The sequence below is a fragment of the Oratosquilla oratoria genome, chromosome 12, assembly GCF_046742065.1.
Source record: "Oratosquilla oratoria isolate Oo_2021 chromosome 12, ASM4674206v1, whole genome shotgun sequence".
Taxonomy (NCBI): Eukaryota; Metazoa; Arthropoda; class Malacostraca; order Stomatopoda; family Squillidae; genus Oratosquilla; species Oratosquilla oratoria.
Genome location: NC_134788.1, coordinates 43,335,106 through 43,358,706, shown reverse-complemented (window position 1 = coordinate 43,358,706; position 23,601 = coordinate 43,335,106). Strand labels below are relative to the sequence as shown.

General features: G+C 39.2%; 1 protein-coding gene across 1 annotated transcript; it reads right to left on the bottom strand.

The window, feature by feature from the left end:
* Window positions 1–342: 342 nt before the first annotated feature.
* Window positions 343–9,283, bottom strand: LOC143031552 (uncharacterized). The gene is made up of 2 exons (XM_076195561.1): window positions 9,229–9,283; window positions 343–2,493 (listed from the first exon to the last, which is right to left on the bottom strand). Exon 2 carries the CDS (start codon window positions 2,203–2,205, stop codon window positions 1,177–1,179), a length of 1,029 nt encoding a protein of 342 aa, XP_076051676.1. The 5' UTR covers window positions 2,206–2,493; window positions 9,229–9,283; the 3' UTR covers window positions 343–1,176.
* Between the last annotated feature and the right edge of the window lie 14,318 nt (window positions 9,284–23,601).

The following is a 23,601-nucleotide window of genomic DNA, read 5'->3' as shown; positions in this document are numbered from 1 at the left end:
CCCTATCAAGAACCTCCCAACTGAGGCAACCTTGATAAGAATCCTTACTGATTTAAACCCATTGACAGTTCTCCATGTGTACACTTTGTATATATGTATGCAATTTTCAACTTGGCATCTGTCCTTATTATCCAATTATCATACATAGATTTCAATTCTAGTATTGTTCCACCTTTGGCTATATTGTTGGTGTATTGTAATAAATTCACAATTCTGGCTACACTTAAGAAATACAGTCATTTCATAATGGCCAACAATAAAGCCACAGGAAAATTGACAACTTTGGTGAGGAAAATAAGTAATCAAACTAAAATATTCAAGTCACTGGGTCTTATTTCAGTCTCTTCTTCATTGCGACAACCTATTGTCTTCAGTACCCCCACAATACATTTTACTCGCCTGGTTTTATTTCTACTGAACCCTCTGGCACAGGTTTCCTTTGCAGCTGATCATTCAATGTGGACAAGTTGAGAGACTAAACTATCCACGCTTAACATAATAAGTAGATACTTGAAAGAAAAATAAAACATCCACTGTTTGTTTGTTCATTATAATACCAAGTCATATTTTTTCATATACTAAATTACACAAAGAAAGGTCCCTTTCTTCAGTACTCCTGTTCAAATTGATAACCAAACAGTAGTACACTGACAAGTTGATAACATTACACTAGTGTTTCATGTCATGGATATAGATTAAAATATCAATTGATAAGACGAGTGTGGTCTGTCAGGAATACATTTAAGTACTGCAATAAAACATTATTTCTATTGTGTTTTCTTTACTGTGAAGTTTCACAATGCTAATGAAGAGTATTACAATAATTCATTTATCTGCCTGTTTACTAATCTATTTCATTTATTCATTTGTTTTGTAAAGACCAAGTGGCATTCCATTGGTCCTATAACATATCAGATTCAAGCTTAAATGATATCATTTCCAACAAAATCAAATTGAGATATTGAACAGATTTTAGATATGGTCCTATAAAACATATAAAGAAAAGTCCATGTCACAGGTCATAATATTGGAAAGACCCTTCTCCGTTGTGGGCCACCACATGATATTTGAAATCATCCTTACTTGAGCAATCTGCATCACACAGGTAACACTGTAAAAGGCTTCTCTCCAGAGTAGGTAAAATCATGATGTCTCTTGTAAGTTACATAATACAGGTCACACAGTATGGGCTAACACGTGACGTCTGAGGACTCTTTTTCGAGAGAAAGTTTTATTGCACAGGTCACACTGGAAAGGCTTCTCTCCCGTGTGGGTTATCATGTGATCTTTAAGAAGTCCCTTTCGTGAGAAAGCTGAATCGCATAGGTCACAACGGAAAGGCTTCTCTCCTGTGTGGGTCATCATGTGACGTTTGAGAACGCCTAGTCGTGAGAAAGCAGAATCACACAGGTCACACTGGAATGGCTTCTCTCCTGTGTGGGTCAACATGTGACTTTTAAGATGTGCCTTTTGTGAGAAAGCAGAATCACACAGGTCACACTGGAAAGGCTTCTCTCCTAAGTGGGTCATAATGTGAGATCTAAGATTACCCTTGTGTGAGAAAGTTTTACTGCACAGGTCACACTGGAAAGGCTTCTCCCATGTGTGTGTTATCATGTGATGTTTAAGATCACTCTTTCGTGAGAAAGCTGAATCACACAGGTCACACTGGAAAGGCTTCTCTCCTGTGTGGGTCATCATGTGATTTTTAAGACCACCCTTGTGTGGGAAAGCAGAATCACATAGGTCACACGGGAAAGGCCGCTCTCCTGAATGGGTCATCATGTGATAGTTAAGATTAACCTTATGTGAAAATGTTTTACTGCACAGGTCACACTGGAAAGGCTTCTCTCCTGTGTGGGTCATCATGTGACTTTTAAGACCACACTCTCGTGAGAAAGCAGAATCACACAGGTCACACTGGAAAGGCTTCTCTCCTGTGTGGGTCATCATGTGATATCTAAGATTACCCTTGTGTAAGAAAGTTTTACTGCACAGGTCACACTGGAAAGGCTTCTCCCCTGGGTGTGTTATCATGTGATCTTTAAGATCACCCTTTCGTGAGAAAACAGAATCGCACATGTCACAGTGGAAAGGCTTTTTTCCTGCGTGGTTCATCATGTGACGGCTGAGATTACCTTTTTGCGAGAAAGTTGAATTGCACCGAGCACACTGGAAAGGCTTCACTCCTGTCTGGGTCATCATGTGAAATTTGAGAACATGCTTTTGTGAGAAAGCTGAATAGCACTGGTCCCACTGAAATGACTTCTATCTTGTGTGGGTCATCATGCGACATTTAAAATTAACCCTTGATGAGAAAGCTGCATTAAAATGGTCACATTGGAAAAGCTTCTCTTTTCTTTGGGTTGTCACATGATATTTAAGATGATTTATGAGACAACTGTGCCACAGATGTCACACCAGTCTCTTTTGTATGAGAATGACATGGAATCTTCGGATAGCTTTCCCAGAGAAATATTGATAGTTACCCTTCTGAAAAAAGAGAAAACATAAAATTGACATCTAATTTTTTGAGGTGTATAGGATTGTGGATGTTTTGTACACAAACCATTTCATTCTCAAGTCCCTTTGTACCTACACAGAACATGTGTACATGTCATCACCTAACATAGAATAGGTAGAAATATTAACAGATATGGCCCTATGATATATTGCATTCTACCTTTTCATTAGAAGTGTACTGAAAACCATCCGTTACATGCATACTCACACCATCATGACTCGAAATTTCTCTAGCTTTATTTCATCTGGTCATAAGATTTGGAGGGGGGAATGGCCCATATCAGTCATTCTCTAATACAACTCCAATGGCTCACAATACCTGAATCTATAAATGACCTACTCTAGTAAGGTTCATTCAGTTCACCTCACTCATCTGACTGACATAAGGTTTTGTTTCCTCCACTACACATCAAATTGGGTCTTTGTTTGATACAGCTCTTGACAAGGAGTCTGCTGTCTTGAAATATCTTCAAGACTTCTTTCCTAAACTTTCAGAGGCAAAAATGAAAGCTAGTACTATCTTTATTGGGCCACAAGTAACGAAAATGATGGAGTGTTCACAATTTCTACAGTTCACAGAAAATGTACTACAACGCTTTCTTGGAAACAAGGCTGATAATCATATTGAACTGGTTCAAGATTTAGTAAAGTTATGGTGAGATGGGCTGCAGAATGTCCTTGGAGGTTCATATCCTAGATGCTCACCTCGACAGCTTCAAGGAAAATATGGGAGCATATTCAGGGTAACATGGGTAATGCTTCCACCAAGGTATAATGAACTCTGAAGAGAGATATCAGGGGACCTTCAATGAAAACATGATGGGAGACTACATTTGGGGGCTCACACATTAAAGTGATTTGTTGTATTCATGCAAATCAAGGAAAACTGTCCACTTTTAATCATAGAAATTATCTTCAGATATATTATCAAATCAAAATTTAGCATCATTTCTTTCTATCCATAAATGGTGAAAATAGAAATTTAGCTATTTTGGGGCAAAAAATAACTCTAAAATCTATAGAAGCAAAGTTTGACAGGAATAATGAAGATCTATATTGTTTTGCTTTGAAAAGAATTTGAAAATAATGTCTACCTAACTGGTTGTGACGCTGGTGATATTACTGGCAAAAGAATTTTTTCCTCCTTATCTTTGTGGAAACTTTATTTGACATTACTATGGAAAAGCATCTATCAGGAGCTAAGATGTGAGGGAGGAAAAAATGGTGGGTGGGAGTGAACTGGGTGAGAGTAGTGGGTATGTCATTTTCTATTTGGTTACCTACCATACAATGGGGGAAAAAACCCTTGGTATATAGATAGTATTATCTCAGTTTAAAAAGTGTCCCTGCCTATCTACATGAACCAATATAAAATTGGGCATTTTGTGAGTTTTGGTCTCATTTGAACATTTCCTACATTACTGTTTCTCAAATACACTTCCCATATATAAACACTTTGTAGAAGAAAGTAGTACTAATACATAAATATGCATTATCAACACCATTTATATCCAGTACACTGGTTGCACCCAAACCTTAGGGTACTGATTGGAAAACTCCTATACCCTCTTATGCCTTTATTTATTTATTTTTCTCTTAATTTTTTTAGGAATGTCCCCTGTGGGGCTACAGGGAGAAGGATGCCTAGTCCTAATCCCCATCCCGTTTTTGTCGCCTCTTACGATTCAAGTGGGAATACTTGCTGGCAGTATTCTTTACTGAAGCAGCCTTGCTGTGGACGTGGTGTGTCTTGTGACACTGCTTCTGACCCACGGCAGTGGAAAAGATGCAGGGATGACCCGTCATCCAGGAGGTGCCAAGATAAGAGGGAGGGAAGAGGGTGGAGGGGAATGGAGTGTGATAGGAATGGAATGGGTGGGAGTGGTTTTTATGCCCTTTTTTTTTGGGGGGGGGCTACATCCCTTATGAGGGGGAAAAAAGCCTTTGGTATACGTATGTATGTATGTACATTGGTTGCAGTATGTATGTACATTGGTTGGACAGTGGCTTGTGTCAGAGAGTTGATCCAGCAACTTTATAAAACTTTATATAACTTTGGTAAAAGAATATGAATGGGTCACAACACACACTATCATAATGACCAGTTTCACATTTTTGGAACTTTCACTATCTCCAAGAAGTTGGTATGATGTGTGTAAATAGATATGATATTAATATGACTAAATACATAGTGACCAATAACTGCAGTCAAGTGTTGACTGGTGGCAAGTAGTATGGATACATAGATGGGCACTTTCTAATGACTAGGCAAGTAAAGCAGTACTTTCCTATAGAAGTGACACAGGACTTGGACACTGTATATGGCGTCAATGAATCCTGTTTTCATGGGTGTTTTAACCAATTTCATTTTATTGTGACCAAGCAAAAATTGGACCATGTGTAGTTAAGTGTGTATATATATATATATATATATATTTATATACAATATATTTTTTACAGTTACAGTTGACGTTTTACTGGAAGAGGGCTTATGTGGCCTGTGACTCCAGTGTGGCAGCCTGATTTCTAGTATGATGTTGGTACTGGCCGCGTGCACTGTTAATTTGTGCTCTATAATTATATATTTGCTCTTGTCCCTCCCAGAATTTGTCTAGCCTTGCCTCAAAACTTTTAACTGTGTCTGCATTTACCACCCATTGTGGCAGCTCATTCTAATTATTAATGACTGTTATTAAAGGAGTACTTTCTCAGGTCCAACCTTGCTCTTGGTTTAAATATCTTCCGACTATTTCCCTTTGTACTGGACCCCTCTCTAAATTCAAAGAGACCTTTAGTGCAGTTTCTGTCATATACACCAGTGACGATTTTGTATGTCTCAATTTGGTCCCCCCAGGATCTCCTTACACCAAGGTGGGCAAGTTCAACTTCCTCAGTCTCTCTTCGTACGATAACTCGTTGAGGGATGGCAATAATTTAGTTGCTCTCCGCTGTACATTTTCCACAACCTCCAAATCCTTCAACAGATGGGGACACCACACCAGGTTGGCGTACTCCAAGTGTGGCCTTACAAGAGCCGTGTACAGAGGCTTGAGAATGTTTGGTTCTAAATGTTGAAAGGTCCTTCTGATCAGTCCTACTAACATATTGGCTTTATTGATTTTTTCTGCCAAGTGGCTGCAGAAATCTAGTTTTTTTCATCTATGATCACCCCTATGTCTTTTTCATTTCCTGTCTTACTGATGTTGCCGTACAAACTATAACCCTTCTCTTCCATTGTGGTCCTCCCTATCCTCATATACTTGCTCTTCTCTGGATGAAAACATAGGAGCCACCTCTCTGTCCATTCTTTGAGTTCGTCCAGGTCCCACTGTAACCTATCACAGTCTTCATTGCTTTGTATTGTCCTGTATATCTTAGTGTCATCTGCATATCGATACCCTTTACTTCCATTCACTGCTGCTTCTGGCAGGTCATTTATGAATATTACAAAGAGCATGGGGCCATGAACAGAGCCCTGTGGGACTCCGCTTTTTACTTCCTTCTATCTAGAAGCCTCTCCATTTATCAACACCCTCTGTTTTCTCCCTGTTAGAAAAGTTCAGAATCCATCTTAATATTTTACCTTGTATCCTGTAGCTTGATATTTTTCCCATCAGACGTTTATGTGGTACTTGGTCGAAGGCTTTCATAAAGTCCAAATACACCACATCCACAGCCAACCCTTCATCCATTGCCTCAGTCCAGTCATCCAGGACCTTTATTAACTATAGTGTAGTTGATCTCCCAGAAATGAAGCCAAACTGTTTCTCACTAAATAACTTAGTCTCCTTCATATGCCTAATTACCTCCTCCTGCAACAGTGATGATATAAACATAAATATATACAATATATATATATATATATACATATATATACACAATATATATACATATATATATATATTGTACTTTCACTTGTCAATGGTTACATACTTTGAGGTAAGGGAGTTAAAAGGTGTTAAATTCCACTGAACTCAATTCATTTGAGCAGCACCCTTCATAAAAGGTTTGTATAGTTACTTGGAAATAAAGTCCATATAGCAACCGGTGCTATTAGTGGGGTTTGAATCAACAACTCAGCATATCACCATTGATAGAGTGCACAGCCTTATTCCATTCAGATGCCCAAAGAACTCACAATCAGCACTCAAAGAGCCATGTATATATACAATGACCTTTTTCCCTTATGTGGGAGCTAGATAAATCAGAGGTACGTCGTACCTATTCGCACCCACTTCACTTCCCTTCACCACCCTTTCCACCCCTCCATCTCAGGTCCTCATGGATGGTCATCAGACCATATGGCCTATATTAGGCAGTTCTATGTTCTCTACCACCTGTCATCCACATTCATAAAGTTATCTAATCTTCTAAAACAACCAATAGTTTCAGCACTTACTACATGGTTACTTGGTCTATTTCATTCTTAGTACTCATGTAGTAAGTGAAGACACTATTGGTTGTTTTGAAAGAAGCTTAGACACTACTGTAACTTGGGAATTATCACTGAATCAGTTGCCAGTAGTTACAGTACTTGATGGCAACAACAGCAGACCTGTCTGTCATCATACCAATACTGCTTTTGCACATATAAACATCAATTCTCACTGCATGATATGAGCATACTCTTCAAATGTCTATGATGTGTTGGTGAGATCAATATACAATTCTACATAGTGCTGCATCCTGTCTGTATCCCATTTCAGTGAGGGTGAAAACCATGCATCTACTATGGTAAATAAATTTTGAATAGAATGAAGTTTGTATATTAAGTACTGGGTCCATCAATCTCCTATATCAATCAATTCATGATGTTTGTCTGGCATAGAGGACTTTACGTTCCTTACTAGTTGTAGCTGGCTACTTATCTACAAACTTTGGGCAGACAAGCGAATTTAGGCTCTGTGCTCTCTCAATAAGCTGGTGTACAGTTGTCAATTTGAACCCATTAAAGTCGCTTGTGCTTATGACATTTTGATTCCTAATAATCATAAAAATAATTTGACTAAGGGAACCCCCCCAAGTCAACTGAATTTGGTGGTGTTTATCACCTTTTAATATATTATACTAACTTACACATGATAAAATAGAATGGGTTTAAAACACCCATAAAAATGGGAGACATACACATTACATCCACACCATTTAATGTCCTAGCCCTGTGCCACTTTCCTAACAAAATGCTGCTTTGCATGCCTAGCCTTGAGAAGATGCCCATCTATGTAGCCACACAATATAATGGCGTTTGCTTTGACCTATTCCTACCGTTTCGTATTACAATGTAAACAAACACATAGTTGCCAGATTGATTCTCTGACATGAATAACTGGCCAAACTGTGTACCAGTTATAAATACTGACAATATCATATACCAACAGATCCATTCCTTGTAAAAGGGGGGTGGGTGGCAGAGTCAAAGCATACCTTTTGCCCATCACACATCCATTCATTCCTCTCAAACTCACGTAATTATGGGTTCAGATTCCAAGACTTCTCTCCAATTCCTATCTGAATTACCTGCCCCAACAATCCACCCACATATGGTAAAGGTGATAACTGGTGCTGCAACCATACAACTGGTGTAGGCCCATCACCACCTACCTTCCTTTTCTTGATCAAACTTTACCAGAGGTCCACCACACATTCTCCTATCAAGGATGTCAGATATTAATGATTTAGTGCAAATCTTGTAAATCTGATAGATTTCTATTGTTAAACTCTTGTTTTCACTTTTTCAGGGGACCCACCCACTAGTTAATTTTGACAGACACCAAAAGCCTATAGATGAAACTGTAAAATCATGATTTCTGACACCCTTGCATGAAAAGTAAATCAACCTACTAACCTAACTGGTCACCATCTACACCAGTGGTTGCCAACCCTTATGGCTACATCCATTTTTAAGCTTAATATAAATATTGTGCTATTGGATCCATAATATAAAAATATATAAATAAATAAAATAAATAAATAATAATTGTAAGTTCAGATCAGGAAAGATTTTTCCACAATTATAATAACTGATGGTTACAGGTAGTTTCAAAGCTGAATGTATAAATTTGCCTGGAATGTTTACAAATTTACAGTTTATGATATTTTCAACTTGATGGAATAATTCTTTTGTAAGAAGCTTCTGGAGCCACATAAGTGGCCTCAAAGAGCCGCAGATTGCCGACCACTGCCCTATACCTACATGAGACTGGGTTGGTGGTTAGGTTAGACTCATCCCCACTCAAGCCCTCCGTTAACCACTACCACAACAATTTTGTGAGATTAGCTTATCGAGTACCACTACAAGTGAGTTACAATTATTTTTGTGTGACAAATTCGTGTCCCGTGGCAATTTTTACTTATAAATCAGAATGACAACACAAAACTACTTTTAAATTAGATTACAGTGAATTCCATTTTTGAGATATAGCTTTCATTATATTCTGAGTATTACGGCCAATAACGCATAAAACATCGGTAGCCCAGGAATGCAGTACACTAACAAATGTTCAATAATTTGTAACTTTATATCTTATATCTGTTACTCGCATGCCTGGTATGTAAGAATGTAAACATTGAACAAGCGCTTGATAAGCTGCCTTCATTTTGTCAAAGAATTTTGCAGCGGTGATCGGAGCCAATGAAAAACCAGGCCACATAAAGCAACCTTTAAAGTGGTCACAAACTAAGCATTACTTGCTATATGCTACTCACTTTTGGCACTCACGTTGTTACAAAGCTCTTGCGTATCCGTCATCTACGAAATGTTTTGCTGACGACTTTTTTTTTTTTTGGGGGGGGGGCTACCGGGAAAAAACTAGCAAACATCTTTACTTATACCTAAAATAATAATTCTACAATTATTTAGTAGATAGATAGATAGATAGATAGACTTTAATTGGCAATGAATCAATGTACATGAAGTGCAAATAATTTTAAGTACACATAGTTTGAAATAATAAATGCAAATTGCCGAGGATAACACAAAAAGCATGTACGATTATTTCCATTGTGGATTTGTTCTAAAACATCAGTATATACTGTTTACAATACCTAATTTTATCTCATTATAGACACGGTAAAGGAAACATGGACTAGAGGTGAAGCTTTTATTCCTGACGTCTCGTCTAACGACTTTCTCAAAGGAATGAGCATACTAGATACATACAGAGTTTATAAACACGCCTTATGGCTCAAGGGGATGTGCGAGCGTATAGCGCTGTGTTCTGATTGGCCCGCTGAGACAGCCAATCACGAAGCGCTATATTCGCTTAAGATTTGGCCCAGGTGAAGCTCCCAGCCTTATTGTTGATATTCGGACGAGTGGTGATGTACGTAGCTTCTATAGATTTTCTGGTCTTCTTATCCATACCTTCGTGTAGAATCTCGGCTCGGTTCCATTGTGGGAGGTGCCCAGATTCGTCAACATGCACCACCATTGCGTTGGTGAGTCTATGGTGACGGAGGTCGGCCTTATGCTCCCTGATTCTAGTGTCAAGGCCCCTCTTAGTCTCTCCATAGTATGCTTTATCGCATGATGTGCATGGGATCTTATATACGACGCTGTCTCTTCTCCCCCTCATCGTAGTCCCGCTTTTTATTATGTCACCAATATTCGTTCCCGATGTTACGGCTGCTTTTACTTCCGTGCTCCTGAGCATTCTAATAATGTCTCCTACCTTCTCAGAATTAGGAAGCGCCATGTACGATGTTTTTGTGGTGGCATTAAGAAGGGTGCACTATAGCAGCCGCATCCGGGAAAAAGCTCGTGCAGGAGCGGTAGTTAGAGGTGGCCGGAGGCGCATGTCCGTCTATGCTAACCGCCCTGGGTGAAGGAATAAGAGACAACTGGGCCCGAGATTGACTCGAGGTGGATGTTGTACAACCTTTCCGTCTACTACGCTTTGGAGGAGGGAGAGAACTGCTCGTCTCCTCCGCAGGCGTAGTATGCCTTCTCTTTGTTTCGCGGGGTGACGGGGGAAGCCATTTTCCCTGCTTGCGTACCTTGGTCCTTGCATGCACTCTCTTGTGAGCATGAAAATACGCGGACCACTGCTTATCATCCCATTGAGCGCACGTTTCACACGGGGATGAAGGGGAACACTCCATATTCCTACACTTGATGCACCAAATGTGTGGGTCCGCGTGTGTTGGTGGGAGCGGGGAAAGGCAGATATTTCCCTTCGGCGAAGTCACACAACCTATCTCGAACAACAACACTAGAACCAGATTCCATACTTACAAGAGAAGGGTAGAATACTCGGGGCGGTTAAGGAAATGAAGCGGGATAGGAAGAGGGCACTCAAGAAATTCCAGGCGACCGGATGTTTTTGATGCAAGACGCTCCTAAAAGGGACGCCGCTGGAAGGCTTGTGGAAATGGACGAAACAGGTTGCCCTATTTTCGTCACCCCACAAACGCAAATAGTGAACCGCGGAATATGAAGGGTGCACTATAGCTCGGTGGCTTATGTAAACAAGAGAAACTTCACTATCGTTCAAAGAAGGCAATTCTACCGTTCCCGAAACTAAACTTGGGGAAGTCCAACATTTTCTAATTCACGAACAGCTGTTTTCAAGCACTCTTTTTCCTTCCTCGAGACTGTCACTGTATACTACTTTAAGTGTTTCTCTCATAGTTGTTAATTGGGAAAAGAGAGTGTCAGCAGGAGCATACAATCCACCTCTATTTACTTCATCAATCCATGTTTTAGCCATGGCGGTAGGCCTACAGTCACTTGCTTTGTGGCCTAAGTGAGGATATTTTGACTATTTGTCAAATAAAACTAAACTTGAGAAAAGGGAAAATGAAGTTTCATGTTTTGATAAGAGGTAGTTGGCATCAGAACTGTACATTACTAGTCTCTGCTTCAAAGAGTTGGATGTTGGTCCAGATGTAAATTATGAGTATGATAACATTGATGAAAACCTAAGAGACTGTGTAATCTCAGTTTCTAATCCACAGAAAGCAATCCACGTGCTTATAGAAGAAGAATTCCTCAAATACATTGGTGGTTATATTGTTAAAAAATTTAACACAAAATATCCTCACATAGGCCACAAAGCATGTGACTGTAGGCCTACCGCCATGGCTAAAACATGGATTGATGAAGTACACAGAGGTGGATTGTATGCTTCTGCTGACACTCTCTTTTCCCAATTAACAACTATGAGAGAAACATTTAAAGTAATTCACGATGACAGTCTCAAGGAAGGAAAAAGAGTGCTTGAAAACAGCTGTTCGTGAATTAGAAAATGTTGGACTTGATGTACCTCATGTCATATCATTTTTTGCCAAAATATCTGTGTACTTTAGAATTAGGAATCTAAATAGTAACATTAAGACAAATAAGAAAAAACATAAGTCATGCAAAGGTCAAAACAGAAAGCTAATGAAACTGACCACATGAATGAGATTTAGTTTACTTTTTCACTAGGACCATATTACCTGTTTCCTTTGTTGTTTGTGTTATGATTAAGTGGTTTATATTCAATAACAAATATTGAATATTTATGCTAACATTATGAATGGTGTGAAATTAATTTTTCTTTATATTATGACTACTGTTTGCCATAATTATTATGAATATATTTGTGCTTATAATAGACCCTTTAATATTCCAAGTGTTCATCTAATTAGTAATGCATGTAGGTAATATGTAATGCAGTTAAAAAAGGGGGGAGGGGAAGAGATAACAGGCTCCAAGGGTGGTCAAGTTCAAGTCAGTACTGTGAGTAGCTGGGAGGTGCGCCCGCGCTCGGTCCGCTCGGCTCGCTGACCAGTCTCTAGATGGACCTTGGGAGTACCGAAGAGTTTGTATTCTTCGGAACGAAGAGACTGTGCTGTACAATATGTAACGGGAAGTAGTCAAAGAATTGTTACAAGTTATAGCACACCCTCCTTGAAATGATTGATACACATGCGCCAACTCATCAGCAGTAGGGGGAAATGAGGCTTGTTGTATGTCTCTAATTATTGAGCCTCGAAGACAAGGGTGCACACTATCCTCTTCTATACGGTGTCGCCTACGTAGGCGGCATGAGGACCAAGTGGATAAGCGAGGCTGCCATATCGGCGTCTTGATTATATTTATTGTAGTTGCCCCTGCGTAATGACATACTCTCTAAACTGTCTTCATCACATTTTCTATGGTTATCAAAATTGACGGGTGAAAGAGAGAACGATCAATATAAGCGGTGACTATTTTCTATGATGCGAGTATTATGACGAAACATCTTACGTCTGGCAGCTAAGGCTGCCCGCGAGATTTTGGCCCATATTGAAGGGGCTAGTGAAAATAATGTTGCATTTTCTTCTGTGACATTTCGACATACCATGAAAAAACATACACACTCTTGAAAATTCTTTAATTGTTTCTCCTGAGTTATCTGTTGCCAATTTATGCGGAGTTTTTGACAAAGGCTGGCAAATTCATTGCACCAAATGAATTATGCCAGAGGAAAATGGCATACAAATAAAAAACGGAACTTATATCAGAAAAGCCAATATTATGAACATTCTGGTAAACACTACTGACGAATGTCAATAACAGAAGTAATCCGCAAAACCAAGATATATTTCTCCATTGCGCATATCCGGAAGCTAGTTGAGACTAGATATAGGGGTTACCTAGTCTACACATATGGCCCAGTGCTTCAAGATGGCCGCACAGTCACGGCTATCTTCTTAGAAAACATCCAAGAGTCCTTCTCTGTAAAGCTTCTACCCACCACGGTCTCGGCCGGGCTGATTACCATCTGGGAAGGAATAAACAGGGTTCTCGCTTTCCCCCATCCTCCATCTCGTATCACCGTACCCTTAGACTCTGGAACCAGCCTTATGGCACTACAAAAACCTCAACGCGCCCTGCGACCTGACACTTTGCACCTCAGTTGAAACCACAACAAAAAAGACATCTGTTAGGCTAGTTTCAAAGCAAACTCTGATGGAGTGTTGTTTTTATCTGGTAATAAACTCCAGCACCTATGTTATGTGGCTCGCTTCTAATGTCGAGAAAAGAGCAAGTGACGAGATGGCGAGGGAGGTGACGACTTGTGTGTTAAGTCGTGTCCCAAGTCGATCTGCTTGCGGGATAGTTGGGTACGAGGTGAGAAAGCAGTCAGTGACCAGGCTTACAGCTTAACGCTCCGAGGCGATGTGGTTCCTCATCTGTTTCGTCCATATTTATATACACGGGCAGGTCATGACCCATGCTCCTAATTAGGATAAGGTCGTGTGATGCGTGGCAAGTCAGACACGAACGCTCTTACACTGCCGACTAATGAAGACAGAGGGTATGCGTTCTTCGGCGAATTTATTGTGCTTCCTCGCGTGGCTGCCAGACCGAGGCACTGGTTAGTCATCTTGGGGCCTGACAGGGTCCGTCTTAGGCTGGTGAGCTGCATGTGCGTTTCCTCAAAGAGGCCTTGTCCCACCCGTCGGCCTCAAGGAAGCTAGGTCGAGTCGACGCAGCTGGGCGGTACACGAGTCACACGGGTGGCACTGCGAGCGATTCCGTTGGGGGTCCTCGGGGTCAAAGGTCGTGGAACGGTGATGTGAGGGATAAGGACCGAGGTCTAGAACTGAGGGAAACTTCCTAACAAAATCCATACCATGTGGGACTGTACGGACACGAGATGGTGGATGCTGCTGCTGCCAAAAAAGGGAGCCTTAGCACAGGAACATGACCAGATCAACCATCCAGTACACGGTCAGCGACGCTTTGCATCGACTCGACAAAGCCATCTGAGAAACCTGAATGGCGGACTACACTGCCACCGCCATGGCCAATCCCCCTCCCACACTTTTCCTCCTGCCCCCCCCCCCCATACATGTCAGCTATAATATCAAGAATAGGGGTAAATCATTGACACACACAATACATAAACATTCCTTATATCTGCGACAAGGAACGAATCTCCTTTCACGACTGCCTGTTCTACTGTAGCCAAACGAGGGATCATTTCTAGCCACTAAGGGACTTCCTTGGGAATCCTTCCACTGCCCTACATCATCTGAGAACAGCTCCAACTCCAGATGAACACAGTCTTGGCAGCCAATCGTATCTGTTCCTCCCCAATGGGAATCTTTTTGTCACATGTTTCAGTTGGGACCAAACTAATTAACCACCTCTCAAGACTCCAGTAGAGAATGTAAAATCATCCCATATGCCATTCCTTTATGGCTACATATAAAATCAATTACCATAAACTCTTGCCCTATCCCCATCCAGATATAAGACACCATTCTCAAAATCAGCAAGCTACACTGGAACTTTATATATATACATACTGTATATATATATATATGATGCCCTACTGAGGATTCCCTATCAAGAACCTCCCAACTGAGGCATCCTTGATAAGAATCCTTACTGATTTAAACCCATTGACAGTTCTCCATGTGTACACTTTGTATATATGTATGCAATTTTCAACTTGGCATCTGTCCTTATTATCCAATTATCATACATAGATTTCAATTCTTGTATTGTTCCACCTTTGGCTATATTGTTGGTGTACTGTAATAAATTCAGAAAAAATCACAATTCTGGCTACACTTAAGAAATACAGTCATTTCATAATGGCCAATAATAAAGCCACAGGAAAATTTACAACTTTGGTGAGGAAAATAAGTAATCAAACTAAAATATTCAAGTCACTGGGTCTTATTTCAGTCTCTTCTTCATTGCAACAACCTATTGTCTTCAGTACCCACACAATACATTTTACTCGCCTGGTTTTATTTCTATTGAACCCTCTGGCACAGGTTTCCTTTGCAGCTGAACATTCAATGTGGACAAGTTGAGAGACTAAACTATCCACGCTTAACATAATAAGTAGATACTTGAAAGAAAAATAAAACATCCACTGTTTGTTTGTTCATTATAATACCTAGTCATATTTTTTCATATACTAAATTACACAAAGAAAAGTCCCTTTCTTCAGTACTCCTGTTCAAATTGATAACCAAACAGTAGTACACAGACAAGTTGATAACATTACACTAGTGTTTCATGTCATGGATATAGATTAAAATATCAATTGATAAGACGAGTGTGGTCTGTCAGGAATACATTTAAGTACTGCAATAAAACATTATTTCTATTGTGTTTTCTTTACTGTGAAGTTTCACAATGCTAATGAAGAGTATTACAATAATTCATTTATCTGCCTGTTTACTAATCTATTTCATTTATTCATTTGTTTTGTAAAGACCAAGTGGCATTGCATTGGTCCTATAACATATCAGATTCAAGCTTAAATGATATAATTTCCAACAAAATCAAATTGAGATATTGAACAGATTTTAGATATGGTCCTATAAAACATATAAAGAAAAGTCCATGTCACAGGTCATAATATTGGAAAGACCCTTCTCCGTTGTGGGCCACCACATGATATTTGAAATCATCCTTACTTGAGCAATCTGCATCACACAGGTAACACTGTAAAAGGCTTCTCTCCAGAGTAGGTAAAATCATGATGTCTCTTGTAAGTTACATAATACAGGTCACACTGTATGGGCTAACACGTGACGTCTGAGGACTCTTTTTCGAGAGAAAGTTTTATTGCACAGGTCACACTGGAAAGGCTTCTCTCCCGTGTGGGTTATCATGTGATCTTTAAGATGTCCCTTTCGTGAGAAAGCTGAATCGCATAGGTCACAACGGAAAGGCTTCTCTCCTGTGTGGGTCATCATGTGACGTTTGAGAACGCCTAGTCGTGAGAAAGCAGAATCACACAGGTCACACTGGAATGGCTTCTCTCCTGTGTGGGTCAACATGTGACTTTTAAGATGTCCCTTTTGTGAGAAAGCAGAATCACACGTGTCACACTGGAAAGGCTTCTCTCCTAAGTGGGTCATAATGTGAGATCTAAGATTACCCTTGTGTGAGAAAGTTTTACTGCACAGGTCACACTGGAAAGGCTTCTCCCATGTGTGTGTTATCATGTGATGTTTAAGATCACTCTTTCGTGAGAAAGCTGAATCACACAGGTCACACTGGAATGGCTTCTCTCCTGTGTGGGTCATCATGTGATTTTTAAGACCACCATTTTGTGAGAAAGCAGAATCACACGTGTCACACTGGAAAGGGTTCATTCTTGTGTGGGTCATGGTGTGAAATTTAAGACTACCCTTTTGTGAGAAATTTTTATTGCACAAGTCACAATGGAAAGGCTTCTCTCCTGTGTGAGTCCGTAAGTGATTTTTAAGACTACCCTTTTTTGAGAAAGCAGAATCACACAGGTCACACTGGAAAGGCTTCTTTCCTGTGTGCTTCATCATGTGGTATTTAAGATTACCCTTGTGTGAGAAAGTTTTACTGCACAGGTCACACTGGAAAGGCTTCTCCCCTGTGTGTGTTATCATGTGACGTTTAAGATCATCCTTTCGTGAGAAAACAGAATCGCACATGTCACAGTGGAAAGGCTTTTTTCCTGCGTGGTTCATGATGTGACGGCTGAGATTACCTTTTTGCGAGAAAGCTGAATTGCAAAGAGCACACTGGAAAGGCTTCACTCCTGTCTGGGTCATCATGTGAAATTTGAGAATATGCTTTTGTGAGAAAGCTGAATAGCACTGGTCACACTGGAATGACTTCTATCTTGTGTATGTCATTATGTGACATTTAAAATTAACCTTTGATGAGAAAGCTGCAATAAAATGGTCACATTGGAAAAGCTTCTCTTTTCTTTGGGTTGTCACATGATATTTAAGATGATTTGAGACAACTGTGCCACAGATGTCACACCAGTCTCTTTTGTATGAGAATGACTTGGAATCTTCGGATAGCTTTCCCAGAGAAATATTGATAGTTACCCTTCTGAAAAAAGAGAAAACATAAGATTGACATTATTTTTTTGAGGTGTATAGGATTGTGGATGTTTTGTACACAAACCATTTCATTCTCAAGTCCCTTTGTACCTACACAGAACATGTGTACATGTCATCACCTAACATAGAATAGGTAGAAATACTAACAGATATGGCCCTATGATATATTGCATTCTACCTTTTCATTAGAAGTGTACTGAAAACCATCCGTTACATGCATACTCACACCATCATGACTCGAAATTTCTCTAGCTTTATTTCATCTGGTCATAAGATTTGGAGGGGGGAATGGCCCATATCAGTCATTCTCTAATACAACTCCAAATGCTCACAATACCTGAATCTATAAATGACCTACTCTAGTAAGGTTCATTCAGTTCACCTCAATCATCTGACTGACATAAGGTTTTGTTTCCTCCACTACACATCAAATTGGGTCTTTGTTGGTTACAGCTCTTGACAAGGCGTCTGCTGTCTTGAAATATCTTCAAGACTTCTTTCCTAAACTTTCAGAGGCAAAAATGAAAGCTACTACTATCGTTATTGGGCCACAAGTAACGAAAATGATGGAGTGTTCAGAGTTTCTACAGTTCACAGAAAATGATAAAATAGCTTGGGAGTGTTTCCTTGCTGTACTACAAGGCTTTCTTGGAAACAAGGCTGATAATCATATTGAAATGGTTCAAGATTTAGTGAAGTTATGGTGAGATGGGCTGCAGAATGTCCTCGAAGGTTCATATCCTAGATGGTCACCTTAACTTTAAGGAAAATATGGGAGCATATTCAGGGTAACATGGGTAATGCTTCCACCAAGGTATAATGAACTCTGAACAGAGATATCAGGGGACCTTCAATGAAAACATGATGGGAGACTACATTTGGGGGCTCACACATTAAAGTGATTTGTTGTATTCATGCAAATCAAGGAAAACTGTCCACTTTTAACCATAGAAATTATCTTTACATATTATCATATAAAAATTTAGCATAATTTCTTTCTGTTCATAAATGGTGAAAATGGAAATTTAGCTATTTTGGGGCAAAAAATAATTCTAAATCCATAGAAGCAAAGTTTGACAGGAATAATGAAGATTTAGATGGTTTTGCTTTGTAAAGAATTTGAAAATAATGTCTACCTAACTGGCTGCGACACTTGTGATATTACTGGAAAAGAAATTTTTCCTCCTTATCATTGTGGAAACTTTATTTGACATTACTATGAAAAAACATCCATCAGGAGCTAAGATGTGTGGGAGGAAACAGTGGTGGGTGGGAGTGAACTGGGTGAGAGTAGTGGGTATGTCATTTTCTATTTGGTTACCTACCATACAATGGGGGAAAAACCCTTGGTATATGGATAGTATCATCTCAGTTTAAAAAGTGTCCCTGCCTATCTACATGAACCAATATAAAATTGGGCATTTTGTGAGTTTTGGTCTCATTTGAACATTTCCTACATTACTGTTTCTCAAATACACTTCCCATATATAAACACTTTGTAGAAGAAAGTAGTACTAGTACATAAATATGCATTATCAACACCATTTATATCCAGTACACTGGTTGCACCCAAACCTTAGGGTACTGATTGGAAAACTCCTATACCCTCTTATGCCTTTATTTATTTATTCATCTATTTATTTTTTTAGGAATGTCCCCTGTGGGGCTACAGGGAGAAGGATGCCTAGTCCTAATCCCCATCCCGTTTTTGTCACCTCTTACGATTCAAGTGGGAATACTTGCTGGCAGTATTCTTTACTGAAGCAGCCTTGCTGTGGACGTGGTGTGTCTTGTGACACTGCTTCTGACCCACGGCAGTGGAAAAGATGCAGGGATGACCCGTCATCCAGGAGGTGCCAAGATATGAGGGAGGGAAGAGGGTGAAGGGGAATGGAGTGAGATAGGAATGGAATGGGTGGTAGTGGTTTTTATGCGTTTTTTCTTTTTTTTTTTTTGCTACATCCCTTATGAGGTGGAAAAAAGCCTTTGGTATATGTATGTATGTACATTGGTTGGACAGTGGCTTGTGTCAGAGAGTTGATCCAGCAACTTTATATTTTACACTTTGGTAAAAGAATATGAATGGGTCACAACACACACTATCATAATGACCAGTTTCACATTTTTGGAACTTTCACTATCTCCAAGTAGTTGGTATGATGTGTGTAAATAGATATGATATTAATATGACCAAATACATAGTGACCAATAACTGCAGTCAAGTGTTGACTGGTGGCAAGTAGTATGGATACATAGATGGGCCCTTTCTAATGACTAGGCAAGTAAAGCAGTATTTTCCTATAGAGGGGACACAGGACTTGGACACTATATGGCGTGAATGAATCCTGTTTTTATGGGTGTTTTAACCAATTTCATTTTATTGTGACCTAGCAAAAATTGGACCATGTGTAGTTAAGTGTGTGTATATGTATATATATATATATATATATATATATATATATATATATATATATATATATATATATATATATATATATATATATATATATATATACACAAAATATATATATTGTACTTTTACTTGTCAATGGTTACATACTTTGAGGTAAGGGAGTTAAAAGGTGTTAAATTCCACTGAACTCAATTCATTTGAGCAGCACCCTTCATAAAAGGTTTGTATAGTTACTTGGAAATAAAGTCCATATAGCAACCGGTGCTATTAGTGGGGTTTGAATCAACAACTCAGCATATGACCATTGATAGAGTGCACAGCCTTATTCCATTCAGATGCCCAAAGAACTCACAATCAGCACTCAAAGAGCCATGTATATATACAATGACCTTTTTCCCTTATGTGGGAGGTGGATAAATCATAGGTACGTCGTACCTATTCCCACCCACTTCACTTCCCTTCACCACCCTTTCCACCCCTCCATCTCAGGTCCTCATGGATGGTCATCAGACCATATGGCCTATATTAGGCAGTTCTATGTTCTCTACCACCTGTCATCCACATTCATAAAGTTATCTAATCTTCTAAAACAACCAATAGTTTCAGCACTTACTACATGGTTACTTGGTCTATTTCATTCTTAGTACTCATGTAGTAAGTGAAGACACTATTGGTTGTTTTGAAAGAAGCTTAGACACTACTGTAACTTGGGAATCATCACTGAATCAGTTGCCAGTAGTTACAGTACTTGATGGCAACAACAGCAGACCTGTCTGTCATCATACCAATACTGCTTTTGCACATATAAACATCAATTCTCACTGCATGATATGAACATACTCTTCAAATGTCTATGATGTGTTGGTGAGATCGATATACAATTCTACATAGTGCTGCATCCTGTCTGTATCCCATTTCAGTGAGGGTGAAAACCATGCATCTACTATGGTAAATAAATCTTTAATAGAATGAAATTTGTATGCAGCAAAGTTTATCGAGTAATACAATATATTAAGTAATGGGTCCATCAATCTCCTATATCAATCAATTCATGATGTTTGTCTGGCATAGAGGACTTTATGTTCCTTACTCGTTGTAGCTGGCTACTTATCTACAAACTTTGGGCAGTCAAGCGAATTTAGGCTCTGTGCTCTCTCAATAAGCTGGTGTACAGTTGTCAATTTGAACCCATTAAAGTCGCTTGTGCTTATGACATTTTGATTCCTAATAATCATACAAATAATTTGACTAAGGGAACCCACCCCCCAAGTCAACTGAATTTGGTGGTGTTTATAACCTTTTAATATATTGCACTAACTTACACATGATAAAATAGAATGGGTTTAAAACACCCATAAAAACGGGAGACATACACATTACATCCACGCCGTTTAATGTCCTAGCCCTGTGCCACTTTCATAACAAAATGCTGCTTTGCATGCCTACCCTTGAGAAGATGCCCATCTATGTAGCCACACAATATAATGGCGTTTGCTTTGACCTATTCCTACTGTTTCGTATTACAATGTAAACAAACACATAGTTGCCAGATTGATTCTCTGACATGAATAACTGTCCAAACTGTGTACCAGTTATAAATACTGACAATATCATATACCAACAGACCCATTCCTTGTAAAAGGGGGGTGGGTGGCAGAGTCAAAGCATACCTTTTACCCATCACACATCCATTCATTCCTCTCAAACTCACGTAATTATGGGTTCAGATTCCTAAACTTCTCTCCAATTCCTATCTGAATTACCTGCCCCAACAATCCACCCACATATGGTAAAGGTGATAACTTTTGCTGCAACCATACAACTGGTCTAGGTCTCACCACCTGCCTTCCTTTTCTTGATCAAACTTTACCAGAGGTCCACCACACATTCTCCTATCAAGGATGTCAGATATTAATGATTTAGTGCAAATCTTGTAAATCTGATAGATTTCTATTGTTAAACTCTTGTTTTCACTTTTACAGGGGACCCACCCACTAGTTAATTTTGACAGACACCAAAAGCCTATAGATGAAACTGTAAAATCATGATTTCTGACACCCTTGCATGAAAAGTAAATCAACCTACTAACCTAACTGGTCACCATCTACACCAGTGGTTGCCAACCCTTATGGCTACATCCATTTTTAAGCTTAATATAAATATTGTGCTATTGGATCCATTAAATAAATAATATAAATAAATAAAATAAATAAATAAATATTAATTATAACAAGTTCAGATCAGGAAAGATTTATCTACAATTATAATAACTGATGGTTACAGGTAGTTTCAAAGTTGAAGTTATAAATTTGCCTGGAATGTTTACAAATTTACAGTATATGATATTTTCAACTTGATGGAATAATTCTTTTGTAAGAAGCTTCTGGAGCCACATAAGTGGCCTCAAAGAGCCGCAGATTGCCGACCACTGCCCTATACCTACATGAGACTGGGTTGGTGGTTAGGTTAGACTCATCCCCACTCAAGCCCTCCGTTAACCACTACCACAACAATTTTGTGAGATTAGCTTATCGAGTACCACTGCAAGTGAGTTACAATTATTTCTGTGTGACAAATTCGTGTCCCGTGGCAATTTTTACTTATAAATCAGAATGACAACACAAACCTACTTTTAAATTAGATTACAGTGAATTCCATTTTTGAGATATAGCTTTCATTATATTCTGAGTATTACGGCCAATAACGCATAAAACATCGGTAGCCCAGGAATTCAGTACACTAACACATGTTCAATAATTTGTAACTTTATATCTTATATCTGTTACTCGCATGCCTGGTATGCAAGAATGTAAACACTGAACAAGCGCTTGATAAGCTGCCTTCATTTTGTCAAAGAATTTTGCAGCGGTGATCGGAGCCAATGAAAAACCAGGCCACATAAAGCAGCCTTTAAAGTGGTCACAAACTAAGCATTACTTGCTATATGCTACTCACTTTTGACACTCACTCTGTTACCAAGTTCTTGCGTATCCGTCATCTACGAAATGTTTTGCTGACGACTTTTTTTTTGGGGGGGGGGGGGCTAGCAAAAAAAACTAGCAAACATCTTTACTTATACCTAAATAATTCTACAATTATTTAGTACTTGGATTTGTTCTAAAACATCAGTATATACTGTTTACAATACCTAATTTTATCTCATTACTAACCTACAGAATTCTTTCTAAAGTACTCCAACACCTAGACAGCTACAACCATGATATTGTAATGACCTGCAACTTTCAGGCATCAATCTAATCATGTTGGCTCGGTTAGACAAACGCCTACACACGCTGTGTGGTGTCCTCTGCTTAGAATTTTCGTGACACTTCAGCGTCTCACAAATGTTTAAACTATTTCAAATATTCTTGCAAATGTACAATGTAGGAAAATGTGGGAAACTGTCCCAATACCTATATGAGGATGCCGACATCGGTGTCTTCTTTATTTTTATTTTGTAGTTGTAGTTCCCGAGAACCTATAAACATAAATAATAGAATCAGGAGTGCCGGTATTACCCAATGAACTTGAAGTTCTTATCTCGTGTGAGTTATCATGTGACATTTGAAAGGATCTCGCGAGAAAGCTGCATCGCACAAGTCATACAATCAAGTCTTCTCACCTGTGTTGATTATCATATGCTGTTAGATGCTACTCTTCCAAGCTGTTGGAATTTCCTTTTTTTCCGGAGTGGGTCATCACGTGGTATTTCAAATCATCCTTATATCAGAAAGCTTCATCCCAGAGGTCACACTGTAAAAGGCTCAATCATGTGTGGATCATCATGCGACATTTGAGAAGAAAAAAAATCGCGAAAAAATGTAATTTTCGCAGGA

Bases quoted from the DNA above. Each gene is read 5' to 3' on its own strand.
- LOC143031552 (XM_076195561.1), bottom strand. From the start codon at position 2,205: ATGATGACCCAGACAGGAGTGAAGCCTTTCCAGTGTGCTCGGTGCAAT.